Source organism: Coregonus lavaretus (genome assembly GCF_964263955.1).
Source record: "Coregonus lavaretus genome assembly, chromosome: 39".
Lineage (NCBI taxonomy): Eukaryota > Metazoa > Chordata > Actinopteri > Salmoniformes > Salmonidae > Coregonus > Coregonus lavaretus.
The window spans coordinates 1634252-1654575 of record NC_140026.1 but is presented as its reverse complement, the minus strand read 5'-3'; the positions used below and the strand labels follow the sequence as shown (position 1 = coordinate 1654575).

Below are 20324 nucleotides of genomic sequence, written 5' to 3'. Positions count from 1 at the left end.
CCTGCAGGCACCTGGCCCGCCACAAGGAGTCGCTAGGGCGAGATGAGCCAAATAAAGCCCCCCATGCCAAACCCTCCCCTAACCTGGACGACGCTGGGCCAAACCCTCCCCTAACCTGGACGACGCTGGGCCAAACCCTCCCCTAACCCGGACGACGCTGGGCCAAACCCTCCCCTAACCCGGACGACACTGGGCCAAGCCCTCCCCTAACCCGGACGACGCTGGGCCAAGCCCTCCCCTAACCCGGACGACACTGGGCCAAACCCTCCCCTAACCCGGACGACACTGGGCCAAACCCTCCCCTAACCCGGACGACACTGGGCCAAGCCCTCCCCTAACCCGGACGACGCTGGGCCAAACCCTCCCCTAACCCGGACGACACTGGGCCAAACCCTCCCCTAACCCGGACGACACTGGGCCAAACCCTCCCCTAACCCGGACGACACTGGGCCAAACCATCCACTAACCCGGACGACACTGGGCCAATTTGCCACGGCCGGTTGTGGCACAGCCCGGGAATGAACCCAAAATAAGATCATCTTTGAGAACTAACAATCACCAAAACAAAAACTAGACAGTCAGGTCTGTCAACTTCACTGTTGATACAACCACCGCCCAAGCCCAAACATGTCATGGCATGGGACCCCCATTGATTTAGTTATAATCAGATGACATAAGAACACGGAATAAGCCATGGCAAAATGCTTTAAAGGCTCAGCGCACTCAAAAACGTGATTTTCATGTTTTACAAAATAATATTTCCAAACTATGAGGACGAAATAACACTCAGACATTTAGAAAATTATGATAATGCACTTTTTGTGTAAGAGTTGTTTGAAGAAAAAAATCCTGGAATTTCAGCCTGAACAGGTGGGATGGAACTTTTGCCCCACATCATGACATCACAATGTGATCTGATTATAATTGTCCCAGTCGGTATTCACGTAATAATAAGCAATTCCCCTCGACCACGCCCACAAATTGACGGAAAACCAACATTCAGGGTTAGTTACCTGTATAGTTGGAGGTATACTGCTGCCCCAGGTCATAGTGGTGGGAGGAGGAAGAGGAGGAGGAGGAAGAGGAGGGTTAGTTACCTGTATAGTTGGAGGTATACTGCTGCTCCAGGTCATAGTGGTGGGAGGAGGAGGAGGAGGAGGAGGAAGAGGAGGGTTAGTTACCTGTATAGTAGGAGGTATACTGCTGCCCCAGATCTGAGCGGCGGGAGGAGGGGGCGGAGGGAATCCCCCAGAAGCCCCGGGGAACCAGGTGTTAGACACCAGCGGCTCTGCTGAAAGGATGGTGATCTCTGGACGCCTGACGTAGAAATACAACACATAAGGAGGACATGAGCATAGAGCTAGGACAACATAGAGGACATCAGCATAGAGCTAGGACAACAGAGGACATCAGCATAGAGCTAGGACAACATAGAGGACATCAGCATAGAGCTAGGACAACAGAGGACATCAGCATAGAGCTAGGACAACATAGAGGACATCAGTATAGAGCTAGGACAACATAGAGGACATCAGCATAGAGCTAGGACAACATAGAGGACATCAGCATAGAGCTAGGACAACATAGAGGACATCAGCATAGAGCTAGGACAACATAGAGGACATCAGCATAGAACTAGGACAACATAGAGGACATCAGCATAGAGCTAGGACAACAGAGGACATCAGCATAGAGCTAGGACAACATAGAGGACATCAGTATAGAGCTAGGACAACATAGATGACATCAGTATAGAGCTAGGACAACATAGAGGACATCAGCATAGAGCTAGGACAACATAGAGGACATCAGCATAGAGCTAGGACAACATAGAGGACATCAGGATAGAGCTAGGACAACATAGAGGACATCAGCATAGAGCTAGGACAACATAGAGGACATCAGGATAGAGCTAGGACAACATAGAGGACATCAGCCTGGAGCTAGGACAACATAGAGGACATCAGCCTGGAGCTAGGACAACATAGAGGACATCAGGATAGAGCTAGGACAACATAGAGGACATCAGCGTAGAGCTAGGACAACATAGAGGACATCATCATAGAGCTAGGACAACATAGAGGACATCAGTATAGAGCTAGGACAACATAGAGGACATCAGGATAAAGCTAGGACAACATAGAGGACATCAGGATAGAGCTAGGACAACATAGAGGACATCAGCATAGAGCTAGGACAACATAGAGGATATCAGCGTAGAGCTAGGACAACAGAGAGGACATCAGCATAGAGCTAGGACAACATAGAGGACATCAGCGTAGAGCTAGGACAACATAGAGGACATCAGCATAGAGCTAGGACAACATAGAAGACATCAGCATAGAGCTAGGACAACATAGAGGACATCAGGATAGAGCTAGGACAACATAGAGGACATCAGCGTAGAGCTAGGACAACATAGAGGACATCAGCGTAGAGCTAGGACAACATAGAGGACATCAGCATAGAGCTAGGACAACATAGATGACATCAGCGTAGAGCTAGGACAACATAGAGGACATCAGCGTAGAGCTAGGACAACATAGATGACATCAGCATAGAGCTAGGACAACATAGAGGACATCAGCATAGAGCTAGGACAACATAGAGGACATCAGCATAGAGCTAGGACAACATCAGCATAGAGCTAGGACAACATAGAGGACATCAGCATAGAGCTAGGACAACATAGAGGACATCAGCATAGAGCTAGGACAACAGAGGACATCAGCATAGAGCTAGGACAACAGAGAGGACATCAGCATAGAGCTAGGACAACATAGAGGACATCAGCATAGAGCTAGGACAACATAGAGGACATCAGGATAGAGCTAGGACAACAGAGAGGACATGAGCATAGAGCTAGGACAACATAGAGGACATCAGTATAGAGCTAGGACAACATAGAGGACATCTGTATAGAGCTAGGACAACATAGAGGACATCAGGATAGAGCTAGGACAACATAGAGGACATCAGCATAGAGCTAGGACAACATAGAGGACATCAGCGTAGAGCTAGGACAACATAGAGGACATCTGTATAGAGCTAGGACAACATAGAGGACATCAGCATAGAGCTAGGACAACATAGAGGACATCAGGATAGAGCTAGGACAACAGAGGACATCAGCGTAGAGCTAGGACAACATAGAGGACATCTGTATAGAGCTAGGACAACATAGAGGACATCAGCATAGAGCTAGGACAACATAGAGGACATCAGGATAGAGCTAGGACAACATAGAGGACATCTGTATAGAGCTAGGACAACATAGAGGACATCAGCATAGAGCTAGGACAACATAGAGGACATCAGCATAGAGCTAGGACAACATAGAGGACATCAGCATAGAGCTAGGACAACATAGAGGACATCAGCATAGAGCTAGGACAACAGAGAGGACATCAGCATAGAGCTAGGACAACATAGAGGACATCAGCATAGAGCTAGGACAACAGAGAGGACATCAGCGTAGAGCTAGGACAACAGAGAGGACATCAGCATAGAGCTAGGACAACATAGAGGACATCAGCGTAGAGCTAGGACAACATAGAGGACATCAGCGTAGATCTAGGACAACATAGAGGACATCAGGATAGAGCTAGGACAACATAGAGGACATCAGCATAGAGCTAGGACAACAGAGAGGACATCAGCGTAGAGCTAGGACAACATAGAGGACATCAGCCTGATGGAGAAATAGAAGAGAAAGATACATACAGGTAACTGCCAAAATAAAGGAAACAACAACATAGTGTCTTAAAGGGTTGGAACCAAAAATAATTATTTTCCTGAACAGAACCTTTATTTATAGCAAATTGTATTTTTCTGTAATAGCATCACAATGACAGACAAACACCCACCCACACACACACACACACTGTGCAGCCAGTCACTATGGACATGTTACGAGAGGGGAGAGCGTGAGAGAGGGTTGAGGAGGAGTCTTGGCTTGAAGCGCTGGGCATCTTGTTATGACATGCATTATCTGAATTAGGCCCCACAGAATTATACCTACGGAGGAGCGGCTTCTATGGAGGAACTTTGAATGTCTTTGTACTTCCAAGAGTTGGCTTAACGTTGGGCCAGAGCAAACGTTAGCTAGACAGCTAGCTTGTGCGTGCAGAGCAGCACTACAATTAAAAACACGTCTTACCTTTTTGTAATTAATAAACCCAAAGTGAAACGTGATAACTATAGTATCCTTAACTAGCATTGAAAAAGTGAATCCATTCTCCTCTATTTAAACATCTCTCTCCCTAATTTCTGAATCACCCTTGTAACGTCGTCAGTAGGCTACAGTAACCTATGCTTCGGAGGGGAAGAGGCAGGTAGCCTACATACACGCACACAAAGGCAAAGATTTTCCAGCAGGCGCTGGAATGAGTGACCGAGTGAGAGCTTTGCATAGGTGCTTTGTTGCGATTTTTGTGGGACTGAAAAAAAAAAATGCCCGGGAACGTAACCGGTTCCCATGATTTTAAAATAACGGTTCGGATTACGGAACAGTATAGTTCACTTTGGTTTCCGGTTCTGATTCTGTTCTTTCCCGGTTTTGTTGCAAATGCAAAAATGCACTATTTCTCAACGTCATATGGTAGCTAGCTCAAGCTGGCTAACGTTAGCCACACCTCATGCTCTTCTAGTCACAGGCTCTGGTGCCTTCTTGCCGTGGGCTCAAAACGAACGAGAAAATCCTACCTGCTCTAATTGTGTAGTACCTCGTCTGTTCTCCTTTTTACTTTTTGATGAGGGGTGGTCGTTTGACCGCGGACCCGTTACGGACGCAGGCATTAAGGCAGTGATCGCTGAGATCCTGGTTGAAGACAGCGCAGGTGTATTTAGAGGGTAAGTTAGTCAGGATGATATCTATGAGGGTGCCCATGTTTACGGATTTAGGGTTGTACCTGGTAGGTTCCTTGATAATTTGTGTGAGATTGAGGGCATCTAGTTTGGATTGTAGGACGGCCGGGGTGTTAAGCATATCCCAGTTTAGGTCACCAAGCAGTACGAACTCTGAGGATAGATGGGGGGCAAGCAATTCACATATGGTGTCCATGGCACAACTGGGGGCTGAGGGGGGTCTGTAGCAAGCGGCAACAGTGAGAGACTTATTTCTGGAAAGGTGGATTTTTAGAAGTAGAAGCTCAAACTGTTTGGGCACCGACCTGGATAGTATGATAGAGCTCTGCAGGCTCTCTCTACAGTAGATTGCAACTCCACCCCCTTTGGCAGTTCTATCTAGACGGAAAATGTTGTAGTTGGGGATGGACATTTCTGCATTTTTGGTGGCCTTCCTAAGCCAGGATTCAGACACTGCTAGAACATCAGGGTTGGCAGAGTGTGCTAACGCAGTGAATAACTCAAACTTAGGAAGGAGGCTTCTGATGTTAACGTTCAGAAAACCAAGGCTTTTACGGTTACAGAAGTCAACAAATGATAGCTCCTGGGGAGTAGGAGTGATACTGGGGGCTGCAGGGCCTGGGTTAGCCTCTACATCACCAGAGGAACAGAGGAGGACTAGAATAAGGATACGGCTAAAGGCTTTAAGAACTGGTCTTCTAGTGCGTTGGGTAAAGAGAATAAAGGGGGCAGGTTTCCGGGCGTTGTAGAATAGATTCAGGGCATTATGTACAGACAAGGATATGGAAGGATCTGAGTACAGTGGAGGTAAACCTAAGCGTTGGGTAACAATGAAAGAGATAGCATCACTGGAGGCACCGATTGAGCCCGTCTCGGCGTGTATGGGGGGTGGAACAAAGGAGCTTTTTGAGGCAGTTTGAGAATGACTTGGTTCTACAGTGAAATTGTATAATAAGAACTAACTGGAACAGCAATAGGCAAGGCATATTGACATGGGAGAGAGGCATAAAGCAATCACAGGTGTTATTAGAGAGAGCTAAGACAACAACTGGTAATGGCGATGAAAGTTTGGGCTGAACAGGACAGGGTACCGCGTAAAGGAACAGTCCAGCAGGCATCAGCTGTGCAGCTGAGTGATCATAAGGTCCAGTGAACAGCAATATGTGAGTCCGAGAGCAGTTCGAATTGGTGCTACAGCACAGCGAGCAGGAAGCACGGCTGTTGTTTGCGTGTGCTAGCAGGCCGGGGCTAGCAGATGGATCTTCGTGGTCGTCGCAACGGGAAGCCTGTTGAAACCACAGACGATTACGTCGGCAGACCAGTCGTGATGGATCGGCGGGGCTCCGTGTCGACTCTAGGAGGTCCCGTCCGGTTGACAGAGAGGTAGATAGCCGGGAGATGTGCCTGACTCGAGGCTAGCTCAAGGCTGATTAGCCAACAACAACATCCAGTTGGTTGCAGCTAGCTAGTTGCGATGATCATGTGTTAAAGGTCCAGTGATTTAGTGATTCCGGCAGAAAATCCGATATGTTCTGGGTCGATAACGCGCTGTGCAGACTGGCCGATAATAGTCCAGGCTAGAAGGTAGTGCAGGCCACGGACAATGGTGAAAAAACCGCTAACGGTGGCTAATAGCAAGTTTCAACCTTGCAAGTTGATTTGTAACAATACATTCATAAAGTATTTGTATGTACTGTAGGTTGGCAGGAACTGTAATTGAAACCAGTAGTCATGAGTGCAAACTATTTGGTTTAATTTGAAGTTATACATTTGAAGTTATTTCTGTTGGAGTTTACATTATAGTGAATAGGCTGGCTTGCCGGGTCCTCCATATTACATCACAGCCCGAAAAAAAAAAAAGAATCCCACATGACTTCGGCATTCTGACCAAAAATAGAAAATGTGAGGTGTAACTTTGCATTGGGACATTTGATGCGTATACTAATGCAAATCCATACGTTACATGTGGTTACATTTATGCTACCTACCCTTTAATAGGGCGTTGGGCCACAACGATCCGCCAGAACAGCTTCAATGTGCCTTGGCAGAGATTCTACAAGTGTCTGGAACTCTATTGGAGGGATGCGACACCGTTCTTCCATAAGAAATTCCATATTATATATATATATATATATATATATATATATATATATATATATATATATATATATACACACACAGTGGGGAGAACAAGTATTTGATACACTGCCGATTTTGCAGGTTTTCCTACTTACAAAGCATGTAGAGGTCTGTAATTTGTATCATAGGTACACTTCAACTGTGAGAGACGGAATCTAAAACAAAAATCCAGAAAATCACATAGTATGATTTTTAAGTAATTAATTTGCATTTTATTGCATGACATAAGTATTTGATATATCAGAAAAGCAGAACTTAATATTTGGTACAGACACCTTTGTTTGCAATTACAGAGATCATACGTTTCCTGTAGGTCTTGACCAGGTTTGCACACACTGCAGCAGGGATTTTGGCCCACTCCTCCATACAGACCTTCTCCAGATCCTTCAGGCTGTCGCTGGGCAATACGGACTTTCAGCTCCCTCCAAAGATTTTCTATTGGGTTCAGGTCTGGAGACTGGCTAGGCCACTCCAGGACCTTGAGATGCTTCTTACAGAGCCACTCCTTAGTTGCCCTGGCTGTGTGTTTTGGGTCGTTGTCATGCTGGAAGACCCAGCCACGACCCATCTTCAATGCTCTTACTGAGGGAAGGAGGTTGTTGGCCAAGATCTCGCGATACATGGCCCCATCCATCCTCCCCTCAATACGGTGCAGTCGTCCTGTTCCCTTTGCAGAAAAGCATCCCCAAAGAATGATGTTTCCACCTCCATGCTTCACAGTTGGGATGGTGTTCTTGGGGTTGTACTCATCCTTCTTCCTCCAAACACGGTGAGTAGAGTTTAGACCAAAAAGCTCTATTTCTGTCTCATCAGACCACATGACCTTCTCCAATTCCTCCTCTGGATCATCCAGATGGTCATTGGCAAACTTCAGACGGGCCTGGACATGCGCTGGCTTGAGCAGGGGGACCTTGCGTGCACTGCAGGATTTTAATCCATGACGGCGTAGTGTGTTACTAATGGTTTTCTTTGAGACTGTGGTCCCAGCTCTCTTCAGGTCATTGACCAGGTCCTGCCGTGTAGTTCTGGGCTGATCCCTCACCTTCCTCATGATCATTGATGCCCCACGAGGTGAGATCTTGCATGGAGCCCCAGACCGAGGGTGATTGACCGTTATCTTGAACTTCTTCCATTTTCTAATAATTGCGCCAACAGTTGTTGCCTTCTCACCAAGCTGCTTGCCTATTGTCCTGTAGCCCATCCCAGCCTTGTGCAGGTCTACAATTTTATCCCTGATGTCCTTACACAGCTCTCTGGTCTTGGCCATTGTGGAGAGGTTGGAGTCTGTTTGATTGAGTGTGTGGACAGGTGTTTTTTATACAGGTAACGAGTTCAAACAGGTGCAGTTAATACAGGTAATGAGTGGAGAACAGGAGGGCTTCTTAAAGAAAAACTAACAGGTCTGTGAGAGCCGGAATTCTTACTGGTTGGTAGGTGATCAAATACTTATGTCATGCAATAAAATGCAAATTAATTACTTAAAAATCATACAATGTGATTTTCTGGATTTTTGTTTTAGATACCGTCTCTCACAGTTGAAGTGTACCTATGATAACAATTACAGACCTCTACATGCTTTGTAAGTAGGAAAACCTGCAGAATCGGCAGTGTATCAAATACTTGTTCTCCCCACTGTATATACACTGCACAAAAATTATCAATGGAAATCAAATTTATCAACCCATGGTGGTCTGGATTTGGAGTCACCCTCAAAATTAAAGTGGAAAACCACACTACAGGCTGATCCAACTTTGATGTAATGTCCTTAAAACAAGTCAAAATGAGGCTCAGTAGTGTGTGTGGCCTCCACGTGCCTGTATGACCTCCCTACAACGCCTGGGCATGCTCCTGATGAGGTGGCGGATGGTCTCCTGAGGGATCTCCTCCCAGACCTGGACTAAAGCATCCGCCAACTCCTGGACAGTCTGTGGTGCAACGTGGCGTTGGTGGATGGAGCGAGACATGATGTCCCAGATGTGCTCAATTGGATTCAGGTCTGGGGAACGGGCGGGCCAGTCCATAGCATCAATGCCTTCCTCTTGCAGGAACTGCTGACACACTCCAGCCACATGAGGTCTAGCATTGTCTTGCATTAGGAGGAACCCAGGGCCAACCGCACCAGCATATGGTCTCACAAGGGGTCTGAGGATCTCATCTCGGTACCTAATGGCAGTCAGGCTACCTCTGGCGAGCACATGGAGGGCTGTACAGCCCCCCAAAGAAATGCCATCCCACACCATGACTGACCCACCGCCAAACCGGTCATGCTGGAGGATGTTGTAGGCAGCAGAACGTTCTCCACGGCGTCTCCAGACTCTGTCACGTCTGTCACATGTGCTCAGTGTGAACCTGCTTTCATCTGTGAAGAGCACAGGGCGCCAGTGGCGAATTTGCCAATCTTGGTGTTCTCTGGCAAATGCCAAACGTCCTGCACGGTGTTGGGCTGTAAGCATAACCCCCACCTGTGGACGTCGGGCCCTCATACCACCCTCATGGAGTCTGTTTCTGACCGTTTGAGCAGACACATGCACATTTGTGGCCTGTTGGAGGTCATTTTGCAGGGCTCTGGCAGTGCTCCTCCTTGCACAAAGGCGGAGGTAGCAGTCCTGCTGCTGGGTTGTTGCCCTCCTACGGCCTCCTCCACGTCTCCTGATGTACTGGCCTGTCTCCTGGTAGCGCCTCCATGCTCTGGACACTACGCTGACAGACACAGCAAACCTTCTTGCCACAGCTCGCATTGATGTGCCATCCTGGATGAGCTGCACTACCTGAGCCACTTGTGTGGGTTGTAGACTCCGTCTCATGCTACCACTAGAGTGAAAGCACCGTCAGCATTCAAAAGTGACCAAAACATCAGCCAGGAAGCATAGGAACTGAGAAGTGGTCTGTGGTCACCACCTGCAAAACCAGTCCTTTATTGGGGGTGTCTTGCTAATTGCCTATAATTTCCACCTGTTGTCTATTCCATTTGCACAACAGCATGTGAAATGTATTGTCAATCAGTGTTGCTTCCTAAGTGGACAGTTTGATTTCACAGAAGTGTGATTGACTTGGAGTTACATTGTGTTGTTTAAGTGTTCCCTTTATTTTTTTGAGCAGTGTATATATACATATATATATATATATATATATATACATACAGTGGGGAAAAAAAGTATTTCGTCAGCCACCAATTGCGCAAGTTCTCCCACTTAAAAAGATGAGAGAGGCCTGTAATTTTCATCATAGGTACACGTCAACTATGACAGACAAATTGAGAATTTTTTTCTCCAGAAAATCACATTGTAGGATTTTTAATGAATTTATTTGCAAATTATGGTGGAAAATAAGTATTTGGTCACCTACAAACAAGCAAGATTTCTGGCTCTCACAGACCTGTAACTTCTTTAAGAGGCTCCTCTGTCCTCCACTCGTTACCTGTATTAATGGCACCTGTTTGAACTTGTTATCAGTATAAAAGACACCTGTCCACAACCTCAAACAGTCACACTCCAAACTCCACTATGGCCAAGACCAAAGAGCTGTCAAAGGACACCAGAAACAAAATTGTAGACCTGCACCAGGCTGGGAAGACTGAATCTGCAATAGGTAAGCAGCTTGGGTTGAAGAAATCAACTATGGGAGCAATTATTAGGAAATGGAAGACATACAAGACCACTGATAATCTCCCTCGATCTGGGGCTCCACGCAAGATCTCACCCCGTGGGGTCAAAATGATCACAAGAACGGTGAGCAAAAATCCCAGAACCACACGGGGGACCTAGTGAATGACCTGCAGAGAGCTGGGACCAAAGTAACAAAGCCTACCATCAGTAACACACTACGCCGCCAGGGACTCAAATCCTGCAGTGCCAGACGTGTCCCCCTGCTTAAGCCAGTACATGTCCAGGCCCGTCTGAAGTTTGCTAGAGTGCATTTGGATGATCCAGAAGAGGATTGGGAGAATGTCATATGGTCAGATGAAACCAAAATATAACTTTTTGGTAAAAACTCAACTCGTCGTGTTTGGAGGACAAAGAATGCTGAGTTGCATCCAAAGAACACCATACCTACTGTGAAGCATGGGGGTGGAAACATCATGCTTTGGGGCTGTTTTTCTGCAAAGGGACCAGGACGACTGATTCGTGTAAAGGAAAGAATGAATGGGGCCATGTATCGTGACATTTTGAGTGAAGACCTCCTTCCATCAGCAAGGGCATTGAAGATGAAACGTGGCTGGGTCTTTCAGCATGACAATGATCCCAAACACACTGCCCGGGCAACGAAGGAGTGGCTTCGTAAGAAGCATTTCAAGATCCTGGAGTGGCTTAGCCAGTCTCCAGATCTCAACCCCATAGAAAATCTTTGGAGGGAGTTGAAAGTCCGTGTTGCCCAGCGACAGCCCCAAAACATCTCATGGAGGAATGGGCCAAAATACCAGCAACAGTGTGTGAAAACCTTGTGAAGACTTACAGAAAACATTTGACCTGTGTCATTGCCAACAAAGGGTATATAACAAAGTATTGAGAAACTTTTGTTATTGACCAAATACTTATTTTCCACCATAATTTGCAAATAAATTCATTAAAAATCCTACAATGTGATTTTCAGGATAATTTTTTCTCATTTTGTCTGTCATAGTTGACGTGTACCTATGATGAAAATTACAGGCCTCTCTCATCTTTTTAAGTGGGAGAACTTGCACAATTGGTGGCTGACTAAATACTTCCCCCCCCCCACTGTGTGTATATATATATATATGTTGTTGTTTTTTTATAGTGGTGGAAAACGCAGTCTCAGGAGCCGCTCCAGAATCTTCCAGAAGTGTTCAATTGGGGTTGAGATCTGGTGACTGAGACACACACACACACACACACACACACACACACACACACACACACACACACACACACACACACACACACACACACACACACACACACACGCCCTTTAAACCCCCTATGCTACTTTGAGACCCCTCTTTTCAAAGTTACTGAGATTTCTTCTTCTAGCCATTACAGCCAAAATAACGGGCAACTGGGCATTTTTATACATGACCCTAAGCATGATGGGATGTTAACTGCTTAATTAACTCAGGAAAAAAACACAGCAGTGTGTCAATATACTTCGTATCCCTCATTTCTTTACTTTGGCAGTTACCTGTATCGTTCATAGAAATAGACCAATATAGATAGTGTAGGATGTGTCTGTAGGATGTGTCTGTAGGATGTGTCTGTAGGATGTGTCTGTTTTCTTTACTCTGTAAAACGGAGATGTACTGACCTCCGGTCTCTGGGAGTACTCTCGCTCAGGGAAGTGGGTCTAGACGACGCTGAAAGAAACAACAGACAACTACTGACACCAGGGGAGATGACCTCACTATAGTACTGACAACAGTTCCCATTTACAATATAACAACAACAGACAACTACTGACACCAGGGGAGATGACTTCACTATAGTACTGACAACAGTTCCCATATACAATATAACAACAACAGACTGCTACTGACACCAGGGGAGATGACCTCACTATAGTACTGACAACAGTTCCCATATACAATATAACAACAACAGACTGCTACTGACACCAGGGGAGATGACCTCACTATAGTACTGACAACAGTTCCCATATACAATATAACAATAACAGACTGCTACTGACACCAGGGGAGATGACCTCACTATAGTACTGACAACAGTTCCCATATACAATATAACAACAACAGACTGCTACTGACACCAGGGGAGATGACCTCACTATAGTACTGACAACAGTTCCCATATACAATATAACAACAACAGACTGCTACTGACACCAGGGGAGATGACCTCACTATAGTACTGACAACAGTTCCCATATACAATATAACAACAACAGACTGCTACTAACACCAGGGGAGATGACCTCACTATAGTACTGACAACAGTTCCCATATACAATATAACAACAACAGACTGCTACTGACACCAGGGGAGATGACCTCACTATAGTACTGACAACAGTTCCCATATACAATATAACAACAACAGACTGCTACTGACACCAGGGGAGATGACCTCACTATAGTACTGACAACAGTTCCCATATACAATATAACAACAACAGACAACTACTGACACCAGGGGAGATGACCTCACTATAGTACTGACAACAGTTCCCATATACAATATAACAACAACAGACTGCTACTGACACCAGGGGAGATGACTTTCACGATACATTTTGTAGCACAGACACGAACAATACAGAACTGCCCAGTCATCACTTGTTGTGTAGAGTAACAAAGGAGTGGTAAAAAGAGAGGGCTGCAGACTCACTCCTCTTAATGGCGGCCCTGATGGAGGACAGAGGTCCTTGGCTGGAAGAGAGGAAAGAAAAAAAAGTCAGTGATTACGTTGGGGGTTCATTCACCTTCTGTATCTTACCATTAGAGAACACCCACCCAGCAAGGCGCTGAAGGCTTCTCTCCATGTACACAACACACATCTGGGATTAAAATGATCTGAGCAGTTTCCTTTCCCTTTGTTGCATTCCTTCATACGCGGACCCAAGACAGATCAGTCTACACACTCTCCAAGCTAGAGCTAAACGTGTGTTAAACATCTACTAACATTGATTAAACCAGCCAGTAAAAGTGTATTCTGTGTATGTTTCATTTTAAGCTGTTCTGAAACATGCAGAGGCATGACCACACCAACACAACACCCCCTATAACCATTAGAAGCCTCCATAGGAACATTACTGCTGTTCTCTCTGCCTCCGCTCTCTCTCTCTCCATCTCTCTTTCCTTCCCTCAGAGGAAACCCAGAGTATTTAGGGAAAGATAACGGCGGAAAAGTCCTAGCTCATATCCTTCCGAGTGAAACTTCCCGACAAACAATCACAAAACAACCTTGAACGTTGACAAAGCTTACATACCCAAACTGTAGAGTACCTTCTGCCCCTCTGTGTGTGTCTGTTCACTGTTCTCTCTTTATCCCTCTCTCTCTGCTCTACTCTCTGAGTCTACTGCTGGTTTCTACAGAGCTGAGCAATGTTGACTTCTAGCTGCTAACTATGTCCAGACCCATGAGTCACACATAACACATCCCAGCTAGCAGTCCACTTCTAACACAGGACGGGGAGGGGGAGGGTGAAGGAACACCCCCTTTACCCTCTTTGAACCTTCTTCTTTCCCTCCTCCTCCTCTCCCTCTCCTCTCCTCTCCTCTCCCTCTCCACCTCCTCTCCCTCTACCTCCTCTCATCCTCCTCTCCCTCTCCTCTCCTCTCCCTCTCCACCTCCTCTCCCTCTACCTCCTCTCCCTCCTCTCCTCCTCCTCTCCCTCCTCTCCTCCTCCTCTCCCTCTCCTCCTCTACTCCTCATCTCCTCTCCTCCTTCTCCTCCACACTATTAACTTACATAAACCAGTATATACTTCCTGACATTGAACAACAATCTCCTAAACCTCTGGATAGAAGTTGCCTTCTAAGGTCTTCTAATATCAGGTTAGGCTATACTGATCCCAGATCAGCGTCTGAAGAGGGGAAACTTCTATCCACCGCCAGAGTTACCTCTCCAGCCTGTTACCATGCCAACCGACTGAAGCTGGAGCCACATAGTTCCAGGGTTGTGTCATAAGCAGTCCCGGCCCAACCTCAGCACCGCACCGGGATACTTAACTGCTACAGCTGTGAGATGGCTGAGCGAGAGAAAGTAGTCCCAGTTATGTTTTAAATAAAAGAGTTTAAAAGGGGAATGGAAACACTTCCGGATGTAAAGCAAAGACATGTATTCATCCACTAATACAAAACATATGCTTGTAACACAGAAACATCTTTATTTTCAGTATTTTGATCTTGAACAACGTTTATTAGGAGGTATGGGAAGCGCCATCTTGAATTGCCATAGTAAAAGGTTTTACTATTCAAAATAAGCGAGACTCAATACGCTGTAAAAGTCTCTAGCTTCATTAGGATTAGTGGTGTTATTTATTGCATGTCATTTCATTTGAAAGGGTTGTTCTTAGCTTTCAAAATACTGTATGAATCATGTCTTCATATATGGTTGGACACCAGCAAATGATGCTAATTAATGGACGCAGAGGTCCTGGTCTCAGTAAATTCAGGAATTCCAAAACTATTTTACAGACGACGCAACAACGCCAATATGGCGATTTACATTTAGTCAGCTGGTGTTCTAAAACTTGGTGTTTCCATTTCCCTTTTAAATGGTTAACCTGCTTTATGCGTCATGGAAATATTGTTCAGAAGGGTGATTTCACAGTTGTACAGTCCCAAACCAGCCAACCATATAAAACCACTAGCCATGAGAACAGCTCCTAGCCTGACAGCAAGCGTGTCCGCGCAAAGCAAGGTCATCAGTAATGGCAGAGGACAACTAGGCTGTCTCCCAAACTGCAACCCCGTTCCCTTTATAGTGCACTACTTTTCACCGGGGCTCATAGGGGCTCGGGTCAGAAGTATCGCACTATAGAGAGAATAGGGTGTGGTTTGGGATACAGATTATATATGTCAGTCAAAACTGGCAGATCTCTCACCTGAGTCTTTGTTCTTTGTGCCTCTCTGAGCGCTCTGTGGAGAGAGAGAAATAGACAGAGAAAAGAGAGAGAGAAAAGAGAGAGAGAGGGGAGGAGAGAGGAGAGGAGAGAGAGAGAGAGGAGAGGAGAGAGAGAGAGGGGAGGAGAGAGGGGAGGAGAGAGGCCTTGGTCAAGATAACATCACACTAGCTCATTCATCTCTTCTCCCCTGTAACTCCTCCCTCGTTATTTCTGTAAAAAGGAGAATCGATTCTCAAGTCAAACAGGTCCAACAGAAGAAAGATAGATAACTCCCCAGCATCTAAAGTTCCTCTGTCTCTGCTTCGGATAAAACAAACATCCACACAACGATTACAGCAGAACTCCAGCAGTTCTGGTGTATCTAACCTCTTCCAGAACGTAAGCAGAGTAAACTGAAGACCCAGCGGAAAGAAAGTCAACCGCTGTCCAACGGAACTCTCCCTCTCTCTCTCTGTCTGTGTTCCAGAATGTGGAAATTATGATTGGAACCCTCTGCCATTCCCTGGATCTGGTTGGCTGGTTAAAATACACTGTAGCTGTGATTGGCTAGTGCGGGCTGAGTAGCAGAAAACAGCAGTCAGTCAGTCTGGGGTAGTCAATGTTTCCAGCTGCACTATAACTTATTATAGCCTGTTAACTACAGCTCTGAGTGCAGAGAGTATAGAGGCTTAAAGTTTTAATATGCATGAGTTATAAACGCATTATCAAATCAAGACCATTATAAAACGGGGTGGTTCAAACCCTGAATGCTGATTGGCTGACAGCCGTGGTATATCAGACCGTATAAGACGGGTATGACAAAACATTTCATTTTGTACTTCTCTAATTACGTTCCTAACCAGTTTATAATAGCAATAAGGCGCCTCAAGGGTTTGTGGTACGTGGACAATATACCACGGCTAATGGCTGTATCCAGACAGTCCCACGTTGCTTCGTGCGTAAGAACAGTCCTCAGCCGTGGTATATTGGCCATGTGTATCCCAACACCTCGGGGCGTTGTATTGCTTCAATATAACGCTGCTATGAAAGGTGTTATGAAGATATCCATGTACAGGTTATAATGCATTATACTGCTTATATGACATCTGGGGGTAGTGATCAACATACAGGACAGCAGGATGAAATAGTTGAACTACTCCTTACTGCTGCCTGTTAACTGTGGTTGAACTACTCCTTACTGCTGCCTGTTAACTGTGGTTGAACTACTCCTTACTGCTGCCTGTTAACTGTGGTTGAACTACTCCTTACTGCTGCCTGTTAACTGTGGTTGAACTACTCCTTCCTGCTGCCTGTTAACTGTGGTTGAACTACTCCTTACTGCTGCCTGTTAACTGTGGTTGAACTACTCCTTACTGCTGCCTGTTAACTGTGGTTGAACTACTCCTTCCTGCTTCCTGTTAACTGTGGTTGAACTACTCCTTACTGCTGCCTGTTAACTGTGGTTGAACTACTCCTTACTGCTGCCTGTTAACTGTAGTTGAACTACTCCTTACTGCTGCCTGTTAACTGTGGTAGAACTACTCCTTCCTGCTGCCTGTTAACTGTGGTTGAACTACTCCTTCCTGCTGCCTGTTAACTGTGGTTGAACTACTCCTTCCTGCTGCCTGTTAACTGTAGTTGAACTACTCCTTACTGCTGCCTGTTAACTGTGGTTGAACTACTCCTTACTGCTGCCTGTTAACTGTGGTTGAACTACTCCTTACTGCTGCCTGTTAACTGTGGTTGAACTACTCCTTCCTGCTGCCTGTTAACTGTGGTTGAACTACTCCTTACTGCTGCCTGTTAACTGTGGTTGAACTACTCCTTACTGCTGCCTGTTAACTGTGGTTGAACTACTCCTTACTGCTGCCTGTTAACTGTGGTTGAACTACTCCTTACTGCTGCCTGTTAACTGTGGTTGAACTACTCCTTACTGCTGCCTGTTAACTGTGGTTGAACTACTCCTTACTGCTGCCTGTTAACTGTGGTTGAACTACTCCTTCCTGCTGCCTGTTAACTGTGGTTGAACTACTCCTTCCTGCTGCCTGTTAACTGTGGTTGAACTACTCCTTACTGCTGCCTGTTAACTGTAGTTGAACTACTCCTTACTGCTGCCTGTTAACTGTGGTTGAACTACTCCTTACTGCTGCCTGTTAACTGTGGTTGAACTACTCCTTACTGCTGCCTGTTAACTGTGGTTGAACTACTCCTTCCTGCTGCCTGTTAACTGTGGTTGAACTACTCCTTACTGCTGCCTGTTAACTGTGGTTGAACTACTCCTTACTGCTGCCTGTTAACTGTGGTTGAACTACTCCTTACTGCTGCCTGTTAACTGTGGTTGAACTACTCCTTCCTGCTGCCTGTTAACTGTGGTTGAACTACTCCTTCCTGCTGCCTGTTAACTGTAGTTGAACTACTCCTTACTGCTGCCTGTTAACTGTGGTTGAACTACTCCTTACTGCTGCCTGTTAACTGTGGTTGAACTACTCCTTCCTGCTGCCTGTTAACTGTGGTTGAACTACTCCTTCCTGCTGCCTGTTAACTGTGGTTGAACTACTCCTTACTGCTGCCTGTTAACTGTGGTTGAACTACTCCTTACTGCTGCCTGTTAACTGTGGTTGAACTACTCCTTCCTGCTGCCTGTTAACTGTGGTTGAACTACTCCTTCCTGCTGCCTGTTAACTGTGGTTGAACTACTCCTTCCTGCTGCCTGTTAACTGTGGTTGAACTACTCCTTACTGCTGCCTGTTAACTGTGGTTGAACTACTCCTTACTGCTGCCTGTTAACTGTGGTTGAACTACTCCTTCCTGCTGCCTGTTAACTGTGGTTGAACTACTCCTTCCTGCTGCCTGTTAACTGTAGTTGCACTACTCCTTACTGCTGCCTGTTAACTGTGGTTGAACTACTCCTTCCTGCTGCCTGTTAACTGTGGTTGAACTACTCCTTCCTGCTGCCTGTTAACTGTGGTTGAACTACTCCTTCCTGCTGCCTGTTAACTGTGGTTGAACTACTCCTTCCTGCTGCCTGTTAACTGTGGTTGAACTACTCCTTCCTGCTGCCTGTTAACTGTAGTTGAACTACTCCTTACTGCTGCCTGTTAACTGTGGTTGAACTACTCCTTACTGCTGCCTGTTAACTGTGGTTGAACTACTCCTTACTGCTGCCTGTTAACTGTGGTTGAACTACTCCTTACTGCTGCCTGTTAACTGTGGTTGAACTACTCCTTCCTGCTGCCTGTTAACTGTGGTTGAACTACTCCTTCCTGCTGCCTGTTAACTGTGGTTGAACTACTCCTTACTGCTGCCTGTTAACTGTGGTTGAACTACTCCTTACTGCTGCCTGTTAACTGTAGTTGAACTACTCCTTACTGCTGCCTGTTAACTGTGGTTGAACTACTCCTTACTGCTGCCTGTTAACTGTGGTTGAACTACTCCTTACTGCTGCCTGTTAACTGTAGTTGAACTACTCCTTACTGCTGCCTGTTAACTGTAGTTGAACTACTCCTTCCTGCTGCCTGTTAACTGTGGTTGAACTACTCCTTACTGCTGCCTGTTAACTGTGGTTGAACTACTCCTTCCTGCTGCCTGTTAACTGTGGTTGAACTACTCCTTCCTGCTGCCTGTTAACTGTAGTTGAACTACTCCTTACTGCTGCCTGTTAACTGTGGTTGAACTACTCCTTACTGCTGCCTGTTAACTGTGGTTGCATCCCAAATGGCACCCTATAAAGGGCTCTGGTAAAAAAAATAATGCTCTATTTAGGGAATAGGGTGCCATTTTGGAAGAAACAGGACAATACTTAATATAATATCTATAGTTCTTAGAGAGACTAAAACAATACTAGCCTCTCAGACAGTATCTATAGTTCTTAGAGAGACTAAAACAATACTAGCCTCTCAGACAGTATCTATAGTTCTTAGAGAGACTAAAACAATACTAGCCTCTCAGACAGTAGACAGTATTCATGTTCTTGTGAGTCTCCCTAAGAAGGGTTCGATCCCAGGCAGTGTCACAGCCGGCCGTGACTGGGAGACCCATGAGGCGGTGCACAATTTGCTTCGTCCGGGTTAGGGGAGGGTTTGGCCAGACGGGATTTCCTTGTCCCATCGTGCTCTAGCGACTCCTTGTGGCGGACTGGGCACCTGCAAGCTGACTTCGGTCGTCAGTTGGATGGCGTTTCCTCCGACACATTGGTGCGGCTGGCTTCCGGGTTAAGCGAGCAATATCTCAAGAAGCAGTGCGGCTTGGCAGGGTCGTGTTTCGGAGGACGCGTGGCTCTCGACCTTCGCCTCTCCCGAGTCCGTAGGGGAGTTGCAGCGATGAGACAAGAGATCACGAAATTGAGGAGGGAAAAAAAGGGGTAAAAGTTGTTTTAAATCTAGTACATAACATCTGAATTGGACCCCTAAAAATTCTAACAATGAGTTAGACATGAGGATTCCAAAGAAATGGTTGAAAGGCACCCACGGACTCCCTCGACACCCACGCTTTGGATTTGTTTACCTGGCCACCGTTTTTTTCAAATGATAATCTTTTTGGCACAAATGTAACGCAAGTCAATGGTAACCATATTAGCATTTTCACGCCCCCAGTACACACACCTGATACGTCAGGTAAACATCCTAGAGAGACAGAGACACAGAGAGACAGAGAGACAGAGAGACAGAGAGACAGAGAGACAGAGAGACAGAGACAGAGAGAGAGAGAGAGAGAGAGAGAGAGAGCTGGCCAGAGCATTAGGCTACAAATACGCATACCACGTAGCCGTAGAACTATTAGGCTATAGGCCTAATGCAAAT

At 46.0% G+C, this 20324-nt stretch overlaps 1 protein-coding gene across 1 annotated transcript in view; it reads right to left on the bottom strand.

Moving 5' to 3' along the window:
* Positions 1–20324, bottom strand: part of LOC311112634 (uncharacterized protein) — a 63613-nt gene that overhangs the window by 30655 nt on the left and 12634 nt on the right. Inside the window, exons 2-5 of the mRNA XM_084155780.1 lie at positions 15526–15559; positions 13305–13345; positions 12268–12316; positions 1182–1317 (exon numbers count right to left, since the gene is read on the bottom strand). Of these exons, the coding sequence (XP_084011906.1) occupies positions 1182–1317; positions 12268–12316; positions 13305–13345; positions 15526–15559 (260 nt within the window). The remainder of the gene's footprint in view (positions 1–1181; positions 1318–12267; positions 12317–13304; positions 13346–15525; positions 15560–20324) is intronic.